The sequence below is a fragment of the Eleutherodactylus coqui genome, chromosome 13 (assembly GCF_035609145.1).
Source record: "Eleutherodactylus coqui strain aEleCoq1 chromosome 13, aEleCoq1.hap1, whole genome shotgun sequence".
Taxonomy (NCBI): domain Eukaryota; kingdom Metazoa; phylum Chordata; class Amphibia; order Anura; family Eleutherodactylidae; genus Eleutherodactylus; species Eleutherodactylus coqui.
Genome location: NC_089849.1, coordinates 46,636,414 through 46,660,542, shown reverse-complemented (window position 1 = coordinate 46,660,542; position 24,129 = coordinate 46,636,414). Strand labels below are relative to the sequence as shown.

Below are 24,129 nucleotides of genomic sequence, written 5' to 3'. Positions count from 1 at the left end.
GCAGGACAGGGGCAGAGCTAAGCACCAGAACTTAGCTCCACCCGTCTCACCCCCTCCTATTGCAAATAGTGGCAAGGGGCGGAGAGGGGGCGGGAGCTCAGTTCCTGCTCCTGGCTCTTCCATCCCCCCCCCCCCCCCCCTGCAGACAAGGACAACGTATATCGGCTCGGCGTGAAAACAGAGCCGATATACAGTCGTCTGAATCCAGCCTTAGGCTGCGGATTTCATGCCGAAATCCTACAGCAATGTACAATACAACATAAGCAAATGGAGATTCTCATTCACTTAGTGGATAGAACTTGCAGCAGAAAGTAGACATAATGCAGATGCTGGGGTCTCGGCCCGCTCCAATTGTTGCCGAAATGGTGTAAATTTTCACAGTGAAACCCACTCCTTGCAATCCAGCGAGTGACTTCTGTGGTCAGGGTCCACATTTTCTCCACCATGGGTGCACATACCAACACCCAACCACCGCATTCAGCTGGGCCGATGCAGTGGGCGCCAGGACTACCGATAGAGGTGGTTTCCAGTCCCGGTATATCCTGTGGACACGCAGTGAAGTTTCATAAAGCAGCACCCCGTATAATGACCCCGTCCCCTTGTGGTGAACATACAGCACTATTCACCACCATAGAATACGACAGGAAACGCAGGTAACATGGATTATTTATTTTGCTTGAATTGTTACATGTTCCTGATTATTCTGTGTAGGGTGAAACTAGAACTGTTGAAAATACATACACAAATTTGAGTACATCAATAACCATTTTTTTTGTTAAATTTTTTTGTTTTTTTTGCGCTAGACTAAATTTTTCACAACCACGTGTGTGCTAGGTAATCAAACCAACACAGAAGCAAACCTTTAGGCAGAATACTGGTCAGTAAAAACAAAGCCAAAAACAATAAAAAATAAAAAATAAAGAGCTACCAGATATACAGACAGGCTCAGTTCCACATTCACTACTGCATTTATAAAGCGCAAGTATTAACTGTACGTCTTGTTCGGAGACTGAAAGATCAGTGCATGGATTTTCTTCTTTTTTTTCGCCTTGAAGCAGACAGACGGACAGACACTGAGAAAGATTCAGCCGGGTGGAATGTAAAAAGTCGGAATGACGCTGTGACAGCCTGAACAGTGACTAACTAAATACAGTACTCTGCGCGTTAATAAGATTGAACAACCGATGGCATAGATATACGTCTTACTGCGTAAATGCTTACAATATTGGTGATGAATAACTTAGATTGGAAAGACTCCCGAATTCGGTGAACGAAAACTAAAAATGATGGTTGTGAAAAATAAAAGTCTCAAACTGGATCATGCACCGAGAAGATCATACTATAGAGGTTCATCGCCTTTAGAACAAAAATCTGATTAAAGCGACCTTCCAGGCTTGGACAAAACAAAGATGGCCACACCAATCCTCTGACTACCTGATGCCTACTGCGCATTAGTAGGCGGCCATAAGTCTTAGGGCCTGTCCACACTGTCTACAGCGCCATCTGCTTAGCGTATAGACTTTTGAAGTGGCCCCCGGCCTGGTCGCGGATCTCCGAACTCGGAGCATCATAAGATGCTCCAAGTTCAGGTCCAAGACCCGTGGTCAAACCAGGACCCTTCAGAAGTCTGCATGTTAAGCAGATGATGCTGGAGTGTGTCACTCTTGATGCACCATGTGCAGCAGGTAGTCAGAGAAGCAATGCGGCCATCTTTGTTAGTCTTTGAAAGCATTTATTAAAGTCACCCTCTGGGTCTGGACAAAGAAATAGGATTTACAACTGTCAAACCTTCCGTCCCCAGCCAATTTTGGCCTCGAGCTGAGGAATTTGACAAACTGCTTTCTAGGGATACGCTGGCTGACAATACACATAAAAGGCAATAGCTCTGTCCCTAGCAACAGGCAGATCTAAGGGGCTAACTACACAGCTTTCTTGTGCCTCTGTTTTACGTATGGACTTCGGAAGAGTGTCCTGGCCTGACCGCGGGTCTCCAGACCCAAGCTTCGAGCATCATATGATGCTCGGCACTGGATTGGTATTGTCTGGATAGCACAGCAAGATGAAAGCCGCTTTGTAGAAGACCATTTCTAATATCTATAAACGCAGCTGTATTGTAACATTTGGACCTTCTGAGGGTCAACTGCAGTAAAATGTGTATCATAAATCACAGTTCAATTCAGTTAACCTACAGGGAGGCGTCGATACCAGAAAACAGCCTTAGGACTAGTTATTAATCAGATTTTCTTACATCTAGGACGGCAACCTCTTTAAAAAAAAAAAAAAATATGAAGGGATAGAGAGAAGGAGAACCGACCAACCACCAGCAGTTATAAGCAGAACAATGGGTTGCATTAAAAAAAAAATGTAAACAGTTAAAATACTATGGCAAGGAGGAGAGAAGATGACCAGATTTCTAAGATACTCCACAACATAAATGATGGGAAGACCTTACACGTACACTTTGTTTTTTTTGTTTTTTTTCAGACTCTGACACTGTTTTTTTTAAGCTACGAATAATAGTTACCAATATAGTTGTAATTTACAGTATATTCTGTTTGAGCCCCTGATGTCATAATTTGTAAATTTTCCTTTAAAACACAAAGTGGCAAGAAGTGTCCATCACACTAATAGAAAAACTCTATATGATTAAGTGTTCAAAAAAAAGAAATTATATTCAGGCTGACAAATTATAGGTCCGTATGTAATATTTAACTCAATCAAAAATCGATCATTGATACAGGAATAAAACACCATGGAATGAACCCAATCCACCCTGGGGGTTACAGTATGGTCACCAACATCCTGTAAGACAGGTACAGCAGAATTGTACTTCGACTTTTTGTCCTAAAATAGGTTGTAATGGGGAGGGAGGGGAGATACTCACTTAGAATGTTACTAGCAAAACCCCGTAATCACAGTGTTCAGTTAAAAAAAGACATAATTACATATTTAAATCCTATATATGATATATGAGAACAGATATATCATATATACAGAAGTATTAGAATGTATTTGTCCGGTAAAACACCTGAAAATTTTTCTTATATCCACAATTTATTCTGCTACACGGAGGTTGTGAAAGTCGATGTACTATTCTATTTACTGGTCGCACGAGAGGGGGATACAATACAGAGTGACAGTGGAAAAAAAAAAAAAAAAAAGTTGGATGCGTGGCAGTTGTTAGTTGTCTCCCTCTACGTTGTCAGCCTCCTCGCTCTGGTGTTCTGAAGTCCATAGCTGTAAGACAAATCGTGTATTAGTACTTATTACAATGGCGTGACGCGACTTCAACAATTAAGATTAAATCTATTTTTCCCAGCCAATGACTGCTGTGTTTTCATAATGACTGCAAAGCCAATTGAATAGCTTCGCAGCCACAGTGCAGTCTTCGCCCAATCCCACTCGGGCTGTTCTTAGGACTCGTTCACATCAGTGCCAGGAGTTTCCGTTATCTTGATGGGCTCAGGAAGCAGGAAATCTGCAACCGCTGGCCAAACTGAACTGTCTGTCCTAAGGCAGAAGCAGCATGGCTATAGTGGGGTCCATTCGGTTTCTATTCAATTAGCATTTTTGCCAATTGGGAGGGGGGGGGGGGGGGGTCACTTCCCACTACAGGGACATCAGAATGAATGGAGCACTGGCTAAGCATGCACAGTCAGCCATCTCTGGCAGTCCCATTGAAAGTGAATGAATTGGCAGTGCAACTCCACAATAGTTGTTCCATCCAGTCTCCTCCTCCTCCCTCTAAAGAGGTGCAGTAAGCAAACAGTGAGGAAGATGGTGGACACAGTACTCCCGTTTTAAGGATCGGTGGTGATCTCTGTAGCAAGACCCCCCCCCCCCCCCTCCTCCGAGAAGCAAGGGGATAACTTTTAATCTTGATACAACCCTGTTAATCTTTTTAAGAACTTAACTCATATCGGTATAGTTATGCATGAGTATAATGTGGTAGCTGCTTGTTGATAGAGTGGATACAATGGCAGGTCTGATAAGTCAGAATAAAAGCTATTTCCAGCTATACAAGCGGTAAAGTGATCTTTGAATCAATCAGCATCTTATCTATAAGCTTAACCATTGGTGGTGGAGATTAGACGATAGCCTTGCATCCGAAAAAGCTCAAGCAATTTATACAACCTAGAAAGGCTAATATATTTCGCTTATTTGAGAGGCACTTGGCAGGAAGTAGGGATTCTACTTACTGTAAGATTGTCCCTTAGTAGCTGCATGATAAGAGTGCTGTCTTTATAGGACTCCTCATTCAATGTGTCCAGTTCAGCTATCGCCTCATCAAATGCCTGGGAAGACAAAGTTATTCACTATTAAACACTTGCAAGACACAAAATGAAGCATCGGTCTGTCTGAAAGGCGAATATTTCAGTAACAAGCAGCCAGCCACCGAGACATCTACCTCCGATAAGACTTGCTATGGCCAAACAGAGAGGGCACGTACGTATACCCACACCGGTCTGAGACAAAAAGCATGTTCAACACATCATGGTCTCTAATAACTCATTTCTACCTTATGGTGGTCTCCGGTTTTTATATTTTGGGGGTAGGGAGCCAGTGTCAGGTGCTAATCTGTAGGACAACAGGAAGTTATGTATGCAAATAGAAGATGGTAATAAGCTACTGCAGCGCCACCTACTGGAAGATAAGTTTGTATCTGATCTTCTAACTTGCCCTATAAAACATAACTAAGTATAGCTTTTCAATAGGTGGCACTGCAAAGGCACCGTACCATCTCCCATTTGCATACCAAATTTCCCAGATAGCATTGCATGGCCTATAAGTCTTCTCATGCCTACTTGGCTCTCTCCATCAGGAGAAACAGCAGCCCTTCCAAAAGTTATGAAATGCACTATAAACAGCACAGTATTTTTTTTGTACGCAAGGAAGTATTCCATAATTTAATGGCAGAGTTGAACTGGGCCTTACGTGACAAGTAGTGTTGTGCAAACAAACCAGTGGAATCCTGTTTTAGGTCAAATGTTACTAACGTTTGGTTCAGCCAAAACAGAGCTTTTAGCAATGTTCTACCCGAAACAGAGTTTTTACTGGATTGGTTCGTTCAACCACTAGCCCTGAACACTGGTGTCCAAACATTGTCCAAGAGCCATAAAAACCCTATAGCACCTATACAGCAGTTAAGAGTTTTGGTGAACTTCGATTTGTCCAACCCAAACGTTTTTGCCAAAGTTTGCTGGAACATCAGAAGCAAACTTTGAAAAGTTCACTCGTCACTAAAGGTGCACATAAATAAGATAGTACCATAGTGCCAACTGTCAAACTGTAACTGAAGCAACATAGTAGAAGGCAAAATCAAACAGTTAAGCATGAACTGTAGCGAATAGTTTGCATTGAACACTTACTGATTTTGCTAGACTGCAGGCTTTTTCCGGAGAGTTAAGAATTTCATAGTAGAAGACAGAGAAGTTTAGGGCCAGTCCAAGTCGAATAGGATGCGTTGGCTGCATCTCACTCTTACTAATTTCAAACGCTTCCTGATAGGCCTGCTGAGAGTTGGCTACAGTACCTACAGAGAAAAGAAGGCGTTAGTCCATGCACCTATACTGCTGTCCATCTGATCACAAGTGATCCTTCAAAACATGACAACTTGATAACCTGTCAATCTAGATGTGGATATGAGAAAAAAAAAAAAAGGTCTGTGGTTCGTTGCGTGTAAATGCTACCATTGTTTGCTTTTCTGCAAAACGATGATTTTTAGTTCAGCATAAAAAACATTGTTCGGTTGGCCAGCTGATAGCAGGGACTGCAGGCTGCGATTTTCCAGGGGAGCACTAACATTGTTTTCAGCTGCTGTCCCTCAAGAGAACAAAAGGGACTAAGCAGATAACAGACCACCTGCTGTTATCTGCATGCAGCGAAGGGAGTCTCATTTACATGCAAATGAAGCTAATAAGCTACTAATGAGGATTAGTGCCCATTAGTAGTTTATGCAAAATGATCGCTCAAACTGTCATTCAAGCTATCTTTTGAGTGATCATCTTTGTGTGTAAATGGGGCTTTATACTGAACAGTGATTATTCACTTGCAGTGGCCAATATCCTAGACAGTCATTCGTGTACAGCATGTGAAAAGGGGATCACATGTTCAGATCTTTGAACTGAAGTCTTTCACCTTTCCCAAAACTTACTCTAATCTTTTTCTGTTGCTGAAGCAAAAAAATAAATCAATTTCCTGGTTCTCAATAATAAGTCACCTATGCTATCTAAGATAATGTGCTACAGAGTATATAGTAAAGCTAGAGAACAGTCAGCAAGCATTTACATTTTTTTCAGGCCTTGAGGAAGTAAGCCATGCACTGTACCCCGGGTCACCTTGACACAGTTCATTTCAGCTTTGTGGCCACAAGGGGGAGCAAGTAGCTTACATTTATCAACCTTGTAGGAGTCGATAGGCTCAGAATTCAGATTTTGGGGTCCAATTATTTACCACCACAGAGACTTTGGTACTTCTACACTGGATATGTGCACGCTTGACAGATTTGTGGAAGTGTCAGTCTGTTCTTTTCTAGAGGTACATTCTAAAGATGCGTTCACATGTAGCCGCTTTGCCTCACATCTGCAATAGATTTCACCCCTTCAATCTGAATTCAATTAAAGGGCAGATTCTGCTGCAGATCTGCACCAATATCCACAGCGAATGAGGTACATGTGAACCAACCACAAGGGTGCGTTCACCCCCTTCAATTAAAAGGGTCAACTCTCCTGCAAATCCACCGCATGCGGTTTCCTAAGGATCAGTGTCAACATCTGCGTCAATTTCACACCGGTGCTTGTGGATTCTGATATGGAATTCAATGCAGATTTTGGTGCCGATTTTATGCTGCAAAATTCCACACTAAATCTGCTACATGTGAACTTACTCTAAGGCCACTCTCACATGCGCTTGGAAACGCTGCATTGACATGTGTTTTCAGCACAGTTATAAATGCCGTCAAGAAAGCTGATAACGCCAGAATTGAAAAAGTGGTTAAAAAAATGCGGTAACCACATTGTGTTTTCAGCAGTGCTGAACACGCACCTCATTCATTACAGTGAGCAAAGCATTGGGTTTCAAAATGCAGAAATACTAATAGGCTGATTAGCCCAATTGTAGCTAATGCAAAATTTGCCAGAAACTGACAGTTTTGGTCGAGCGATCATCTGTGTGTATAAATGGGGCTCTAGTGTTGTCAACATAAGAGGACTGCAATTCTTCACTGGTATAATGTAAATTAACAGCAGAACACATGCTACTCCAGAACCTTACCTTGTTTCTGATCACCATTGGCTACTTCTGAAAGGTACCGGTAATAATCCCCTTTCATTTTCAGGTAGAACACCTTGCTTTCTGGGTTTGTTGCACATGCAATCAGATGCTTGTCCAGAAGTTCCTGTGAAAAGATAGGTCAGTAGTCAATAACTTCCTTATTCATAGTACATTAGGTCACCAATAAGTAAAGGGTGGGTGGGGTAAAAAGAGGACTGGGGAAGGCAATGGCAAACCACAACGCAAAAAATAGTCTAAGATCAAGTCACAATGTGACGTCACCCTGGGAGTCAGTCGCAGCTTGCACCAGGGAACTTTGCCCATCACCACAATATAGTTTTCAGCCTGGGTCCCACATGGGTATGGAGAGGTAGCTGCAAACCTGTGTGTGGGCACCCGTGGTCGGCGCAGCTAACCAGTTGGGATCCTGAGCAACAGATATAATGTATGCAGTAGAAGGTTCCTTAAACAAAATGGTACTACTGAAAAAAAAAATAAATACAACGGTCGCAAATTTTTCCAAAAGAATTTTAACAAAAAAATATTCGATACAAAGTACAACACAGTTAAATGTGGTATTGGGGGGCTAGATTAGAGATGCTTTCATACACAAGGTGCAGAAGCTAGAGCAACACTTTAATATGCACCTCCTCCCCCCCCTCAATGCGGGATATTGGGTGATCTGACATGCTACAACATCTTATGTAACATTCCCACAGAAGTGAATGAGGTCTGTTAATATACATCAGTGCTGCTTTTTCTAACACTGTAGCTGTAAGGTGCAGATCCCGGATCTAGAATCAGAGAGGATGGTGGGAAAAACCTCAACACAGATCTAATAATCAGTTTCCAGAGGTCAATCATACATTCAAAAGTGGAGAAAGGACTGTATTTAAATACAAAATCTAGTTAAAATGTTCATTGGGAACAAAAAATCCCCCTGCTGTGGATGCATACTAGTTCCATCTGAACGCCGAATGCAACCAATAGCGAGCAAAATGCTATTAAAAGATGCAGAGCAGAAGTATTTCTATAGCAACCGGAATATGCACAGATTAACCACTAGTCGGCCAAAGAAGTTCTTGCATCACGAGGACTTTACAACAGGACTGTTCAATTCCTGCTGGCACCCCTCATAGCAGGCGAAGGCAGAAGCCAGCTTGTTTAACATGTACATTACAAGCCTGTTATCTTGTAGTCAGAGACCCACCATGTATGGGTGGGCATTGCCACAACGCAGTGCGCCTTTTCTTCCCCCTTTAAACTTCCCCACTCATCTGTAATGTATTGCGTACGGACAGCGTTCCATGCGCAGCCTATACAGATGTATAGGGCTCACACTGCGCGGTATGCAGAGAAATAGAGCACGCTGCAATCTATTTCTCATGAGTATCAATACAAAGTGCTACACCCACATGTGCATGGAACAATAAAAGTCCATTGACTCCATTCACTGTTTATCACACGCGGTGAAAACACTGTCGTGGATAAGAACCCTTAGGCCCGGTTCACACTTGGCCTTTTTTCTTTTTTATATATTTATATTTCTTTTCAATTAGAATCCACATGCGATTTTGCTGCTGTTCAAAAACATGGAGTTTCCTGCTATGTTTGAACGCAGCCTTAGGGTGAATTTGAAGGCCTTTTATGGACTTTGGTGCAGACGCACCACAGATTTCTTGCTTTCAGTTAAGGAAGTGAAATCTGTGGTGGATCCGTACTATATGGTGCAGAATCATCTGCATCAAATCTGCCTCCATACACAAAGAGGTTTCATTGACTTTCAATAGGTTTTACTCCTGGTAGATGACAGACTGCGTTGCTATTTTCTAGCTTTTTGAATGGAATCCATGAATGCAGATGTGAAGGGAGCCTTTTTTTCCTTGCTACAGTTTTATTAATATAACAGTATCAGCTGTAGTAAAAGGCAATCATATAGTCCTTGTAGTCACAAGCCAATTGACAGCTTTCTCCCAATACTGTGCACAGGGAGAATCAATCAGCAGTGGGTTTAGACTTCAATATGCGTACGAATCACAGAGAGGACTCAAGTTCTGGGCTCACAATATAGCCGATAGCGATTTTAGGGAAACTACTGCAAAGGGAGAAAAAAAAAAAAAAAGAAGCGCCAGCGCTGAAATCAGGGTCTGTCACAACTTGGTGCTGCTCTCAGATAGGGCTTGACTGTTGCTTAGTAACAGAAGACAAATTTAATGTCTAGAAGCAGCCCAACCGCTCAAAACATCCATCAGGAACGTTTGATTTGAACATGCTTATTCTTAACACCCCTCCCCATCCCAGGAAAGAAACTCAGCCCGGCGTGTCTGGGAGTGGTTGACAGAAGTATACCTGCCCAATGGACACCCTTCTGGCCTCCAACAGGTGTATTCGGCCCTATGGATCCTTCACATTAATGCTGGGGACTTTCCTAATGCATGTGTCAAATGCGCACTGCAAACACCCCAAAGTTCCTGGGTATTGTATACATTAGGAGATACACTTGTGCCCCTTTTGGCTTCTTTAACCTTGATCTTAAAACATATTCACATGGGCGATTTTCCTCTGTGAATTCTGACGGGTATCATCTGGGTTAACTAGCACATGCACAATTTTTCTCTAGGACTGACAGTCTGACTTTGAAGAAAAAAATAAAAATAAAAACTAAGGCCTCATGTTCACGGGGAAATTCGGGACCGCACGGATTCCCCGTGCTGAATCCTGCAGCAGGTCCCTCCTTTCCTGCAGACATGAGGACGGGAAAAAAAAAAAAATAAAATAAAATATTTATACACACACACACACACACCTGTCTGGATGCTATAGGGTTCCCCTCCGCCGGACGGAACTTCTTTCTTCAGCCCGGGGAATGTGCTCGGCAAGCCGGCAGCGTGCATGTGCCGCGCACTTTTTTTTTAACTCCTGCTTTCCCACAGCACAACAACAGCTGCGGGTGTGCCGTGGGACCGGACGGCTTCAATGGACGCCACCGGGCCGTCCGTGCGGAGAAAAAAAAAAAAAAACACGACATCTGCAGGTATTTAATTACCTGCCCGTGTCCAATGATTCCCTATCTGCGTGGATCACACGTGCGGAAGACCCACGCAGTTTTATTAATTCTATTTTGCCTGTAGACATTGGGCCTAAGTCCTATTTTTGTATGATTCTTGTTCAAGAATCACTCAATTTCTATGGTAGCATAAAAAAAAAAAAAAAAAAAGGATCGAAGTTACATGCAACTCAATCCATTTTAACATGTTATTATGGGGACCGTGTGAAATAAGAAAATTGCACTTGTCTGTGTAATTACAGCCTAATAGGTGCATCCCTTTAATATAGCATATCTTCACGGATCTTATTTTTTAAGGGAACAAAAAGAACTTTGGGCATGAGTTTGTGTTTTGTCACTATTATGGCAAACAATGTGAGAAGTTGTGGAGGTCCGCCCAGGTTGGGTGCTGGTCAGAGACTCTGAGTTGCCCCTTCACTACAGACAATATATCCATATCTAATAGCATATTACCAAAACATCTGTACAGATGTCCGTCAGCTCGGCCTCAATCTTCTCACGGTATTCTCGTGCCATCTGCTGCTTCTTGTCATTGCCATCCGCCTTTGACTCGATGCTGGAGATGACGCGCCAAGAGGACCGGCGGGCACCTACTACATTCTTGTAGGCAACAGACAGCAGGTTCCTCTCCTCATTAGAGAGCTCGCCTCCCTGCTCAGTCACAGCTTTCATGGCAGCAGCCATGTCGTCATAGCGCTCAGCCTGTTCAGCCAGTTTGGCCTTCTGTACCAGTTCACTCTTGTCCATGATGAAATCTGTTGGAAACAAAATATTGGGTTCTTAATATACATTCTAAGAGGAGAAATGCAACAGCAATGAGAAGCAAGTAACAGGGAAACGCTCTACCAAAATTGTCCAAGTGTGAACACAGGCATGTTGGAAACAGACTCCACTGTTATATACAGCTTTCCCGGATCTCTGCAGTAGTCAGGACTCAGCGTGTCTCCTAGGAGTCCTGCCAGGGCTCATATAAACCTGTATGTCGCTGCGCTCAGCTTGCCTCTCTCCATCGTATCCTGATCGAGTGGCAGAAAAGACCCGACAGGTTCACTTTATAACCCCTTATGTGTTACAGTGCGCTGTCTGAAGGTTATAGTAATATTCCCATCCTGGTCAAACATGGCTACAAGGACAATACCTATCTGCATGGGAGTTCAGACACAGTGGAGTGGGGCCGTACTTCGCTATTTCTGTAACTCACTGTTGTGTAAGATACGCTATGCAGCCGCTTCCGCAACTCCTGACCACCATATTCAGACAGCCCAGGGGCAGATATCAGATATCCTGTGGATATGCCGAAAAGTCTAAAGCTGGAATATCTTTTTAAAGCAGCTGCTTTGTGATTTTAAACCACAAGGGGCAGCACTAACACTATGTTAGAGAGAAGGACCACAGGACTGAAGTGCTGAACTACTGAAGCCCACAATTACTACTTTGTATTTCTCCCTAGATTGCAAATGAGAGATACAAATGGGACTGTGAGCGCCTCTGAGCCCCATAAGCTAAACTGCACTGTCAAAGCCAGTGAATAAAGCAAGCTACTTGGCACACAGAGGTCTAGTTCTCCCATTCTGTGTGGGCACCATGTAGTCTGCACTGCAGCCGTGGCTGATGGTACACAGCGGGAAAGGCAAGTACAACACACATGTCCCTACAATCACAAAGTCTGCTCCTACGAGTCCATAAATTAAGCTCAGGAGGCTCAAAAGTGGCTGGAAGAGTCCCTTAAAGACAGGCAACTGAAGTCCACTGGAGCAAGCCCCTTAAAGCAACCCACCAAGCCTGGAGAAACAAAGATTACCAGCTTCTCATGATTACCCACTGCATCCGTGTATTAGGCCGCTTTCACACGGGCGACAAGAAAAAAAAAAATCTGCACAATTTTCTCGCGGTGTGACAGTGCTACAAATCGCATGTATGTGAAGCCGATGCCTTCCAGCGGGTTCTCTCACATTAGTGATGTTTTGTAGGCCACTACATTGTGGTGAAAAAATGTGGCATGCTGAATATCAGCATGCTGTGAGTTCTTAGGTTTTGTAACTTCTGTTTCCCTATGGACTCTTCCTTTGTGTTGCATCGCATCAGTAGGAAATCTTACTGTTTCCCCTAAAATAAGCTCTAGCGCATAAAAAAAAAATAAATAAAAAAAAATGTCTTCAGCCAGCGCTTCCTGGTCAGAGTTCAAAAGTCGCACATTGAGGAAGCGCTAGCTGCCGCAACTCAGCCAATCACTCCAGCGCTCAATGAGCCAATCACAGCCATCGCATTGAATGGCTGTGATTGGTTCATCGAGTGCCGCAGCTCAGCCAATCACTGCAGAGCTCGGCTGAGCCACGGCTGCCAGCACTTCCTTGATTCCTTGAGGCGGGATTTTTGAACCCCCCCCCCCGACCAGGAAGCACAGAACGCAGCTGTGATATTGCTGTGATTTTCTTGCAATGATATCCCTGTCGCCCATGTGAAAGAGGCTGTAGTCTAAGACACTACATCTGCTTTGATTAACCAATGCTGTCCATGTGAGCAGCATAGAGTGCCTTAGACTACTGCTGCATACGAATGTACATCAGTTAGTTTAGTCAGAAGTGGTTCGGCCATCTGGGTCTCCCAGGCCTGGAGGGCCACTTTTGTCTATTTGGTGCTGCTTAAGGCCCATTTACACGGAGCGATGATTGCTTAAAAAAAAACCAAAAAAACCACTTGCTAAAAAGCGATCATTTGAGCGATCATCGTTGCGTCTAAACACGCGGCCATCATGCACTTTTTGTGCACTGCTGAGTAGCTACTTAATAGTTTATGCAAAATGATTGCTCAAAGCTGTCACTCAAACCATCGTTCCAGCGATCATCGTTTTGTGTAAATGGGCCTTTTGGCTTTATTTAAGCCAGGGAATCAACTCTATGCTTGCAGTGAGTACAGATTATTCCATTTATTACATTCCCTGGCTTAAAATGGAACAACAAGTCTGTCCGATGGCTGTTGGATCTTCCTTCGCTGAATGTCGCTTAGTTGTCTTGTTACTTTACAGTAAAAAGTCACAAATTAAAAAAAAAAAAAAATGAACCTGTCAGATGTCACAAGTCCCATAAACTAAAGTTGTGTGCTTACAGGAAGACGCTGAGTCGGGGAATGTGATTTTCATACTTCGGGCCCTTTTACACAGAACTGTCATCCCAGCGATGTCAGCCCTTCCAGAAAGTTTGCGGATTCTGCATCATCGCTAGGCGATGACGCAGGAAAAGCAGTTTAAACACAAAAACAACTGTACTGCACATGTCTGATGGCGAGTCATGCAGACCATCAGCGGTACACAAGGAGACAGACAGGTACGCGGACGCCACTGCTGCCAGGGCCGGATTCTGCAGATCCTCCCCCGTGTGCACGCAGCTTTATTTCCACAGAGAAGTCCTACGACATGTCTGGAGAAGCGGCAGGACTGGACTTTTTATATTTGGGCACTTGGAGGTAGGCATGGTTTTTTTTTTTTTAATGCAACTCCCCAGTGGGTACCTATAGGGGACGATTACCTGATTTTATTTCTCAAATCTCACTCAATGGCTGCTTTTAGGTCAGCACTATTGGGACAGAGCTGGGATCTGTGACTGCAGTTTACCTACAGTGCCTAACCTGAAGTAGACACACCCCTGTATGGTTCAGGCTGCAAAGGAAGAGGAGGGGTGTGTCCCAGACTACTACTGTACCTAAACTAGAACCACTGATCACAGCACTGTCCTACTCGTGCTCAGCTAAAAAGCTGCCACATCGCACAAGACTTGTATCAAAATCTTTTATGTGGATCTACAGCCAACTTCACACCTTCAATTGATAGAGCGAAATCTGCTATGGTGCTGCGTTACAATCCACACCAATATACATTAGTGTGAATGTACCCTCTGACACGGCAGTCAGAAACATGCAGGCCAATAGCCATAGGTCACTCTAATGCGCCCTGATGCTGGGTTAATGTACAGCTCTTGTATAATGGCCCGTGTCCTGGTAGCAGTTCTATGCTGAGATTGTGCCAAGACACTGCGAACCTTCTTGCAACGGCATGTGTGGATGTCACATCTTAAAGGAGCAGGACTAAAAAACTCGGGTGATAGTCGTCCAGTGTACAAGCGACCATCAGTAGGCCACTGAGCGAGAAATAGTAGAACTAAAAATAGTGACTGTCAGGCTGTTAACAGGAGTCCCTAAATCTTTGAGCGACTCCAGTCTGCTGAGACCGGAGCTGGGCGAGATCCCCAACCACTCCGCCTCCAGCCCCTTTAACGGCTATTGCTCAACCGTTATAGGGTACTGGTATGCGAGTGTTTAACGCCTGTGTTACAGTGCCAATTTCAGGGCAATTTAAAAAAAACGCTCACTGAGCTTCTGATGGAAGTGCCTTAAAGAAGTCTCCACCAGTAGATATAGTCCACAAATATAGGTTTTATTAATTAAAACCACTGAGGTAAAAGGACCCCTTTTAAAAAGACAAACAAAAAAACCACAATAAATCAAAGGCATGCAACGCGTTTCGGAGGAAGAATGCGCCTTTCTTAAGCAATTTCAGGGTAAGCACAGCAATTGTATTTTTTGAGCAGTGTAGCAGGTAATCACCCCCTGTAGGCAATGCCTTACATACCAGGTCTGAGCTCCCGGCTAGAGGCCGGTTTAACTCCACTTCAGTCTGAAAACTGAAACATTGATAAATGGATGTAAAATGCCATTGATGTCTCACATAAGAGGAAATCTTGGGAGTCAAGTACTTCCAGTACACAAACCTCTTATCGTTGTGTGGGGATCTGTCATTTTAGGCCATGGATTTGTATACCGTGGATCAAATGTAATTAGCAGGACCGGCCCTGAGAGGATTTGCTGGTGACATGCAGACAATTAGTCATCTGACCACAGCGCCTCCACATCAGAGCATCAGGCACCAGACGGCCGCACAGGGATGGAGATGAGGTTTAGGGACAGTTTCCCATCGGTTATAGTCGAACCATGCGTTCCACGAACAGCACACAAACCCATTGCAGCCCATGATAAACACATCGCTCATATCCTATTCTCATAATAGGTCATGCAGATGTGCAGGGCTTGTAAGAAGTGTCCATGTGCCATCCGACTCAGGCGCCACCTGCGGACAGCTGTGTGAACCCAGCCCAACGCTGACAGGTGGAGTAAGCGGGCCAGTAGGGCTAGCAGACTACTAGCTCTCGCACCTTAGCCATAATTGCCAGGCTTACCTTATGAGTTTCCGCACAGCCCGGCAATTGGCGCTAAATCGCGAGCATCAGTGCTGCTCAGAGAATACTAACCTAAAAGGTATGTTTACAAGCTGCGGGTCTTCTCTGCAAAAACGTGCAGCACATTTTGCTGTGAAAACACAGGATTTGCCACAGATTTATTGCAGATTTTGTCCGCAGCGTGTGACAGATCTTGGAAGTCTCATCCACTTGGCTACAACTAGAAGGTCTCCTTTATACTAGTGATAAAATAGTTTGAGATTTGTGTGTTGCGAACGCACAAATATAAAACGCATTCTTTTGAATGGGTTCATTCACATTTGCGATGTTTTTCTGCATCACAACGCAGAGAACTAAATCGCAGCATGTTCTTTTGGCGATATCACCCATTGTTTTCAATGGGGCAGGCAACAGCAGCACCAGCCCCATTGAAACCAATGGGAGAACATCAAAATCCCCTGCTGTGGCTGCAGCAGGGAATTCCTTCAGCGATCTTCCCCCATTGAAAACAATGACAGAACATAGTGATCTCCTGCCACGGCTGTGACAGCCATGGCAGGGATGAAGGGAACCCTTGCAGGGAAGGGAGGTTGTTTTCAAATGAACACCTCACATCCAGGGGTTTCCACAAGTTTTTAATAGGGGAAGATCGCCATCTCCCGCCGCGCCTGTGACAGCCACGGCAGGAGATTCCTTCAGCCCTGCTGCCATGAGAGGCTTTTTCCCTGTGAAAACACCTCGCATCCAGGGGTTTTCAGAGGCATTGCGAGGGTGATATTGTGCCTTGAATCTCGCCAGCCTGCAGGAGCCCTAAAAGTTGCAGATTATCGATGTGAAAATTCAATCTCTAGCAAATCTGTCCTGTGTGAACATGACTTAACATTAGGAATCATTAAATGCTGCCCGTCAGGTGGTGGGATATACGAGGCAGCAAGTGAAGTCAGTTTTTGAAGTGGATGTGTGGGAAGGAGGTAAAGAGTACAAGTGTGAAGATCTAAGAGTCTAAAAAGGGCCAAATTGTGACGGCTGAGTCAGAACATCTTCACATGGACAGGTCTTGTGGGGTGTCCCCAGTATGCAGGGGTTACTACCTACCATAAGGGGTCCAAGGAAGGACAATTCATAACAAGGGCCACAGAAGAGCTAATGTAGCATGGACTGATGAAAACGTTACTGATTGCTCCAGTAAAAAGGTGACAGATCGCACAGGACATTCCAGCTTATTGTATATGGGGACATGTAGGCACAGACCAGTCAGTGCTCACACTGACCCCTGTCCACCTCCAAAAGCAGCTTCAATGGGTACATGAGCATCAGATGTAGACTAAGGAGCAATGGAAGAAGGTGCCCTGGTCCGATGAATCAGGTTTTATTTTACATAATGCAGATGGCTGGGTGTGTGCTTCACTTACCTGGGGAAGATATGGCACCAGGATGCACCATGGGAAGAAGACAAACCGGTGGAGAGAGTGTGTTGGTCTGGGCAATGTGCCTGTGGGTACTTGTGCCCTGGCATTTATGTGGTTGTTACTGTGTCATGTACCACCTATCTAATGAGTATGCAGACCAAGTACATCCCTTTATGGCAGAAGTATTAATGGCAGTGGCCTCCTTCCACAAGGTCAGGCCAGAGTGCAAAAACTGGCCAGGAATGGAGGAGGAACATGCCAGAACAAGATGCATGCTGGATCCTGTGTTCGAGCTCTATGACACTGCAAATAATGGTGCCAGTATTTTACACATTAATGGTCAGGTGTAAAAGTGTGCAGCGAGCGCAAGACTAGCGATAAATCGTTAGATTATCACCAATTGGAACTTTCAGGCAGACCAAAAAATAATCGTTCATCTGCAAATCCTCTTGTGTAAACAGGCATGGTAACAATCGGCTGAACAGAAGGAAGTGGCAGGAGGGCGGACTGGAGGCGGGTACGATCAAAGCGAGACTACCCAGTGACTTCAGTGTAAATGCACGCCAAGCGGAATATATATATACACACGATCACGCCGTCACTTGTCCCAGGTTTATCTTGCCATGTAAAAGGACCCTTATCGACACGCGTCACCTCTTGTGATGTCAGCGAGACGGCGGTGACAAAGCTTTCTCTACAGAGCAGGAGGGGGCAGACTAGTAGCAGCCTCTCTGGTCAGTGGGAAGAATGCAGGATTTTATTTTTTAATATAGTAATTGGAAATAAGAAAAAAGTTCTGTTAAAGTGTGTTCAACACAAAACTGATGATTTCTATAGTAGGCCATTTCCTGATGAGATCTTCCCCTTTAAAGGGCTTGCATGAGATTAGGAAACAGAATGGGGGTGGAACCGATTTCTCTCCTGAAACAACTCCCCCTGTTGAACTGTCTGGTATTGCAACTCAATCACATTCACTTTGATGAAATCTGGTGGGATACTTCTGTCTGCCAGTATATTGTGCCTGCGGATGGAAATACACCCAGGCTTCTCTTTGGGCGTGCCAGCGCTATGTGTCCTAACAGGCTTTTACAAGCAAAAGCCTGGAAACAGAAAGTTCCCCATGGCCGGATGCATAGTGATACCAAGCCATGACTATTATGCTGCCAGGACTTGTGACCACTAGTGTCCTTGTATAGTCCCACACTCATGGGAATAAGTCCATTCAAATTCATATTCAGGCGTGTTTTGTCTATTGCAATGCGCCCTATTCTCGCCCGTGTGAATGTGGCCTCAGTCACACGGACAAGTTTCTCACTCATGTTTTGTGCGTTGCGAGGCGCACTGAAATGGGCGCCATTGTTGTCTATGGGACTATTTACATGTGCAATTTCTCTCGCAGCATGTCCTATTTTTCTGCGAGTGCGCAGAAATCTCTCCCCTCGTTTCCAACGGGGAGTGGGAACCATAAAGATACCCACAGATCACTGGCATGTACCTGGGAGGCCGATGCAATTTTTAATTCATCCCACTGAAAATCCCGTGTTCACTGCGAATGCGGCGTGATTTGTGAAAGAATCTCAGCGATGAACATTACAATTTTACAAGCGTCATATTGATCCGCGTTTCTCGAACCAACATCACGCTCCCTCGTGTGTGCGACATTAAAGGGGTATTCCCACCGCCTACATTTATGATAGATGCTGGCCCCCATTTCCATTCCTTAACTCCTGTACTGTTAACGTCCATTCACTTCTATAGAACAGACAGGTCGGCTGCTTCCGTAATCCCAGACCCCGGTGGAGCAGCAGTTGGGTTGCCATCTCAGTAGTCATGTTTGACAAAGATGGGAATTCCCACTTTCACTGAATATGGACAGGGGCAGTCTACTTTGGATAGCCCTGGTGATGAGAAGGGCCCCTTAATATTAAGTTGAGGGGGATCCCCCGCGATCAGCTGTAATCTGTTCCTCTGCCACCACAGGTGAGAAGATACATCACACAGACCTTAAAGGGGTTGTCCCGCGGCAGCAAGTGGGTCTATACACTTCTGTATGGCCATATTAATACACTTTGTAATGTACATTGTGCATTAATTATGAGCCATACAGAAGTTATAAGAAGTTTTTCACTTACCTGCTCCGTTGCTAGCGTCCTCGTTTCCATGGAGCCCGCCTAATTTTCGGCGTCTAATGGCCAAATTAGACGCGCTTGCGCAGTCCGGGTCTTCTTTTCTCAATGGGGCCGCTTGTGCAGGATGCCAGCTCCGTGTAGCTCCGCCCCGTCACGTGCCAATTCCAGCCAATCAGGAGGCTGGAATCGGCAATGGACCGCACAGAAGCCCTGCGGTCCACCGAGGGAGAAGATCCCGGCGGCCATCTTCAACCGGTAAGTAAGAAGTCACCGGAGTGCGGGGATTCAGGTAAGCGCTGTGCGGTGTTCTTTTTTTAACCCCTGCATCGGGGTTGTCTTGCGCCAAACGGGGGGGGGTTTCAAACAAAAACCCGTTTTGGCGCTGGACAACCCCTTTAACTAAATGAATAGACTGTAGTACAAAAATATGCTGGGTCCTCCAGGGGTCCTTTCTGCAGTTCTATGCTGTGGCTAAGGGTTCCCATACGCACTAGATGTACAAAACTGTCCATGACAGTGGCCTGAATGACTTATATACGTCCCGGATTCTATTGTTCCTCAGGAGGGAGATAAGCCGTCACCAGAACTGTCTGGCTGTGGCTTACCTCCCTGAACACATCAATGTTCTTGTATATGGAGAAGACGGGGGTCACACATGGCTGTTGAACGAACGACTGTGGGCAGCATGAACCTGGGACAAGGATGCCAGTTGCGCTATATCTGTCATTCTGGGGGAAAAAAAAAACACAACACTTTGAAGTTTAACTTGGGAATGGAGCTCCAACTCAGAGGTGGATTGCACCGCCACCTCCCTGCCCTTAGCATGTAGAGCGATAGCTCTCTCCCTTAACACAAAAGTGAAGAGAGCCGCCCGTCTCCATGCTACAGCCAGGACGAAGCTGGCACAGCCCATCTCCGTGACTCAGAGCTCCGTTCCCAAGTCAAACTTCAAAGTATGTTTTTTTCTGAAATGCTGCAGCATGTCGGAGTAAGACATACACGGGGCAATAGGCATACCTGTCCCAGGATCATGCTACCTGCGAACCTGATGGCAGAATCCCTTTCATGAAGAAGGATTCTAAATAGGACCTCTTCCATCCTCCTCCCCACCTATCGTTTGTCCAGTCACTGGCAGCATTTACCTGCCATCCAGGAATAATCTGAGAGTTATCAGGCCATGTAAAAGGGCCCTCAGTCCTGATAAACCTTTAAAAATGGTTCTCTCTACTATGCAACAACCTTTTAATACAGCGATAAAGAGCTGTAAAGCCATGGATGTATTACCGTAGAGGAAGGGGTCACTCGTGGCATCCTGTAAGAGGGTTTATCACCCTGAGAAGAAGTCAGTCTGCATGCGGCTCTTATGTATAATTAGCAATAACAAGTTTACTGTAGCAAAATAGTATAATATCAGACATATAATATTTGATAGTTTATTTTGCAGCTGGAGTCACTACATATCTACATTATTAGCGACCCCACAGTTTGGCCTCGTACCAATACGAGCCCAACTGATGACAAATGTCAATTTTACAAGGTTGTAAGAGGTCCTGTACAAGTGTGACCGCCGACAGAAAGGGTCAGACTGTGTGCAAAGTGTCCGGCTGTAGATTACCATCACTATAAGGGGTCTCCGACTCTTTAGAAGGTCACGTTTGTCTAAGTATTTAAACAAATTCTGAAGAAAAAAAAAATGATATGGGGAGAAAAGAATACTAAAGAAGCAGTACGCACCTTTTTAGAGTAGCTTCCTGAGATATTGGTCAGATCAATGGGAGTCCATCGCTTGGGACCCCCATCAATCAAGTAACAGCGTTCACATGAGTGCCGCCATCGCCGCAGTCCATACCAGGCATAGCTCCATACACTGTATAGTGGCTTTGAATGGTATTACAGCTCAATCCCATTCACCTGAATGGCATTGAGCCGCATTTAGTCAATGTGACGTCACATGCCTGAGAAGAGGCCGCAGCGCTCACCTGAGTGCTGCCTGTTCAACGGATCGGTGGGGATCCCGAGCGATTGGCCCTCCACTAACCAAATTTTCATGACCTACCCTGAGGAGGGTTTATCAACACCAAAGACCCAGAAAACCCCTTTAAGGGTGTGTTTACACAATGCCGTATTTCTACAGTAGAAAGTTTACTAATAAAGTGAATGTGATGAAAGGAATCCTGTTCATATGTAGAAGGGAAAACCCGCTGCAGATCATCTGCTGTAGCCGTAATTCTAACCTGCGGTTTTGCTGCAGATCTATATCGGAATTTTTGCAACATGTGAACGCACCCTAAAGGTTCGACTGTCCAGAGCAAGAGTCTCGGTCTACACCGAACCCTGAAGAAGCTGCAGCGGTCACAGGTGGTTCATTGTGCAAGTGACTGCTCAGCCAATCAGACTTCACCATTGGTAATGATGCCCATCCCGCGTATAACCTGACTGGGACTCCTGGGATAGAAATGTGGATCATTTAAAGGGTTGTACTAGAATTACAGGTTTTCCCATATACACATAGTTGAGAATGACTTGCAATTGTGAGGCCTCACCGCTGAGACCCCCTCCGATCCTGTGAACAGGGGGTCCCGTGCTCCCCCGCTGTCATCCCTGTGTGGATGCCTCACTGTCCCATAGTGACATCACACTGAATTGAGGGCCCTGCCTCTAGATTATTTTTTGGGTCCCAGAAAACCACCTTAAATGAAGGGAAACCCTGGAGATCTGTATATACAGTAATTAAAGGGATATTCGATCATCCTTAGGATAGTTCATCAATAGTTGATCGACTGGGGTTGGCGCCGATCAGCTGATTCTCAGTGAGGCGGTACCGGACGTCCACATCAGTAATCAGGGGTTGGAATGTAGATGGATGATTTCACTCCCACGGAAATCAAAATGGATCAGAGCCATCTATTACATTTCCGGTTCTGACCGCCGATGCTGGCTCCTGGCTCCGCTGCATCAACAGCAGGCGGGAAAATCAGCCAATGGGCGGGCATCCAGGGAGGTGGACCCCAGCCAATCAACCTAAGAATACCGTGTTTCCCTGAAAATAAAACCGTCGTATTACTTTTTGACCCAAAAGAGGCACTAGGCCTTTTTTTTTTCAGGGGAGGCCTTATTATACTTACCTAGGAGGCGCCGCCCAGGTCCCTCCCGTTCCTCCTTGGAGCTCCAGCATGCTTCCTGCAGGCCTCGGACGCACACAAAGGATTGCTACCTGTTTACTGGATTTATAAATCCGACCTCCAGGAAGCGATGGCTCTGATTGGTTCTTGAGCGCTGCATTGATTGGTTTAGCAGCACTCGATAACCAATCAAATCATTGTTTTGTGGAGGCGGGATTTATAAATTAGCTGAGTCACAGCATTGATTGTCCAATTTATAAATTCCATCTCCACAACATGATGGCTGTGATTGGTTCTCGACTGCCGCTCAGCCAATCAATGCAGCGCTGGGTGTACCAATCACAGCCATTGCATTAGTTCATCAAGCGCTGCATTGATTGGTTCTGAGCATTTTATAAATCCCGTAACCAGGAAGCCCTAATCTGTGCGTGGCCAAGGACCGCCTGCCGGAGCCCCGAGGAGCAGCGGGCGGGATGAGGACCGAGCCTGCCAGGTAATGAACTGGATTTTAATATAATGTAGCTAGGGCTTATATTTCAAGTAGTGCCCCCCTCCCCCAAAGAAAAAACAGGGTAGGGCTTATTTTCAGGGAAACGGGGTAGCAAGTGCCTGGAGTAGCCCTTTCACTTACCATGAGGCAGGGTCCTGGCTTATCCAGGAAAAAAATAAAAATTGAAAAAACCTAGAAACAAATAAAAATCTTTAAACTGGCTCAAAGTGACAGAAAAACATAATACGCCATACTCCCCTTCACTACGGGCCGAACCCTCCGCTGATCCGCACTTCCTGCTGCAGCGATGACATCACTGGTACCAGTGACACAGGCTGCCAATCACCGTCTCACATTGGTGACATCATTGCTGCAAGAGGAAGTGACAATCAACGTGGAGGGGGAGGGGTGACGGAACCGGCGAGTACGACCATAGGCCTTCCTCCCATGCGCCAAAGGCCATATATTGGTCACCACTGGGGAGGATATAAGTGATGAAATATATCATATAACTGCTGTATATATATTATAGGATGATATGTATAAATATATCATCAGATTATATAGAGCAGTCCTCTATACACGACCATGTACCTCCTCCGGGAGGGGACGGCGGCAGGCACAGCACACGGCTGACATGACAGCACACGAGCTGCCGTACAGCAGGGTGACGTGAGCAGACGGCCGGGCAGACATGAGCTGACAGGTGGATGACACTGCTCCTGACGGGCTGCAGGCCGACGCCATCCCCGCCCTTGTATGAAGCGGCTCCCTGAGAGCCCTGACTGAGCTAACCGGAAGCCCGTGCCTCGCCCACCCCGCCTCCCGCCTCGGAGCCCCTCACAAGCATCCGCACCTGAGAACCGCCGTCCGGGGATAACGTACTGATGTAAATCCAAGCGAGCTCAGCCTCCTCACCGTCCCTTCTGCAGACTCAATGCCGTTCTACTTCCGTTCTGGCCGCCACTTCCGCTTCCTAAAAGCTCCTCCCCTTTCATCACCCGCCACTCAACGCGGGACCAGCGGCTGCCGGGAGCAGAGAAGGAGGGGGGAGGATGAGCTCACTGTTGCCAGGGCAACCGCAGTGACGTCATCGGGTGCAGCAGTGCGGGAGAGGGGAGGAAGTAACGTCTGGGCGGGAAGGGGAGAAGTGTCTGTGCTGAAGCCTGGATAATGGCGCCTGCTGGCAATGAAAGACTCCTGAGGAGTTCTTACTTGTTCTAGACGAGATTTTCTGCCATAATCCTCGGCCATTGTCGTCCTGCATGCCAGTAATCGGGCAGAGGACTGGTTTTTGCACAAAAATTACCTCAGAATTGCAAAATAAATCGTACACGGGTGTCTTGTCTTATAAACCACAAGCGGCGAAGCGCCATTTACATACAGCTATAACACAAACCATTCCGCGTTCA

The 24,129-nt window shown here is 45.5% G+C and overlaps 1 protein-coding gene across 1 annotated transcript; it reads right to left on the bottom strand.

Moving 5' to 3' along the window:
• Window positions 1-654: 654 nt before the first annotated feature.
• On the bottom strand, window positions 655-23,731 carry YWHAB (tyrosine 3-monooxygenase/tryptophan 5-monooxygenase activation protein beta). Its single transcript, XM_066587330.1, has 6 exons — window positions 23,574-23,731; window positions 10,793-11,094; window positions 7,273-7,396; window positions 5,370-5,533; window positions 4,200-4,295; window positions 655-3,237 (listed from the first exon to the last, which is right to left on the bottom strand). Exons 2-6 carry the CDS (start codon window positions 11,084-11,086, stop codon window positions 3,181-3,183), a joined length of 735 nt encoding a protein of 244 aa, XP_066443427.1. The 5' UTR covers window positions 11,087-11,094; window positions 23,574-23,731; the 3' UTR covers window positions 655-3,180.
• Between the last annotated feature and the right edge of the window lie 398 nt (window positions 23,732-24,129).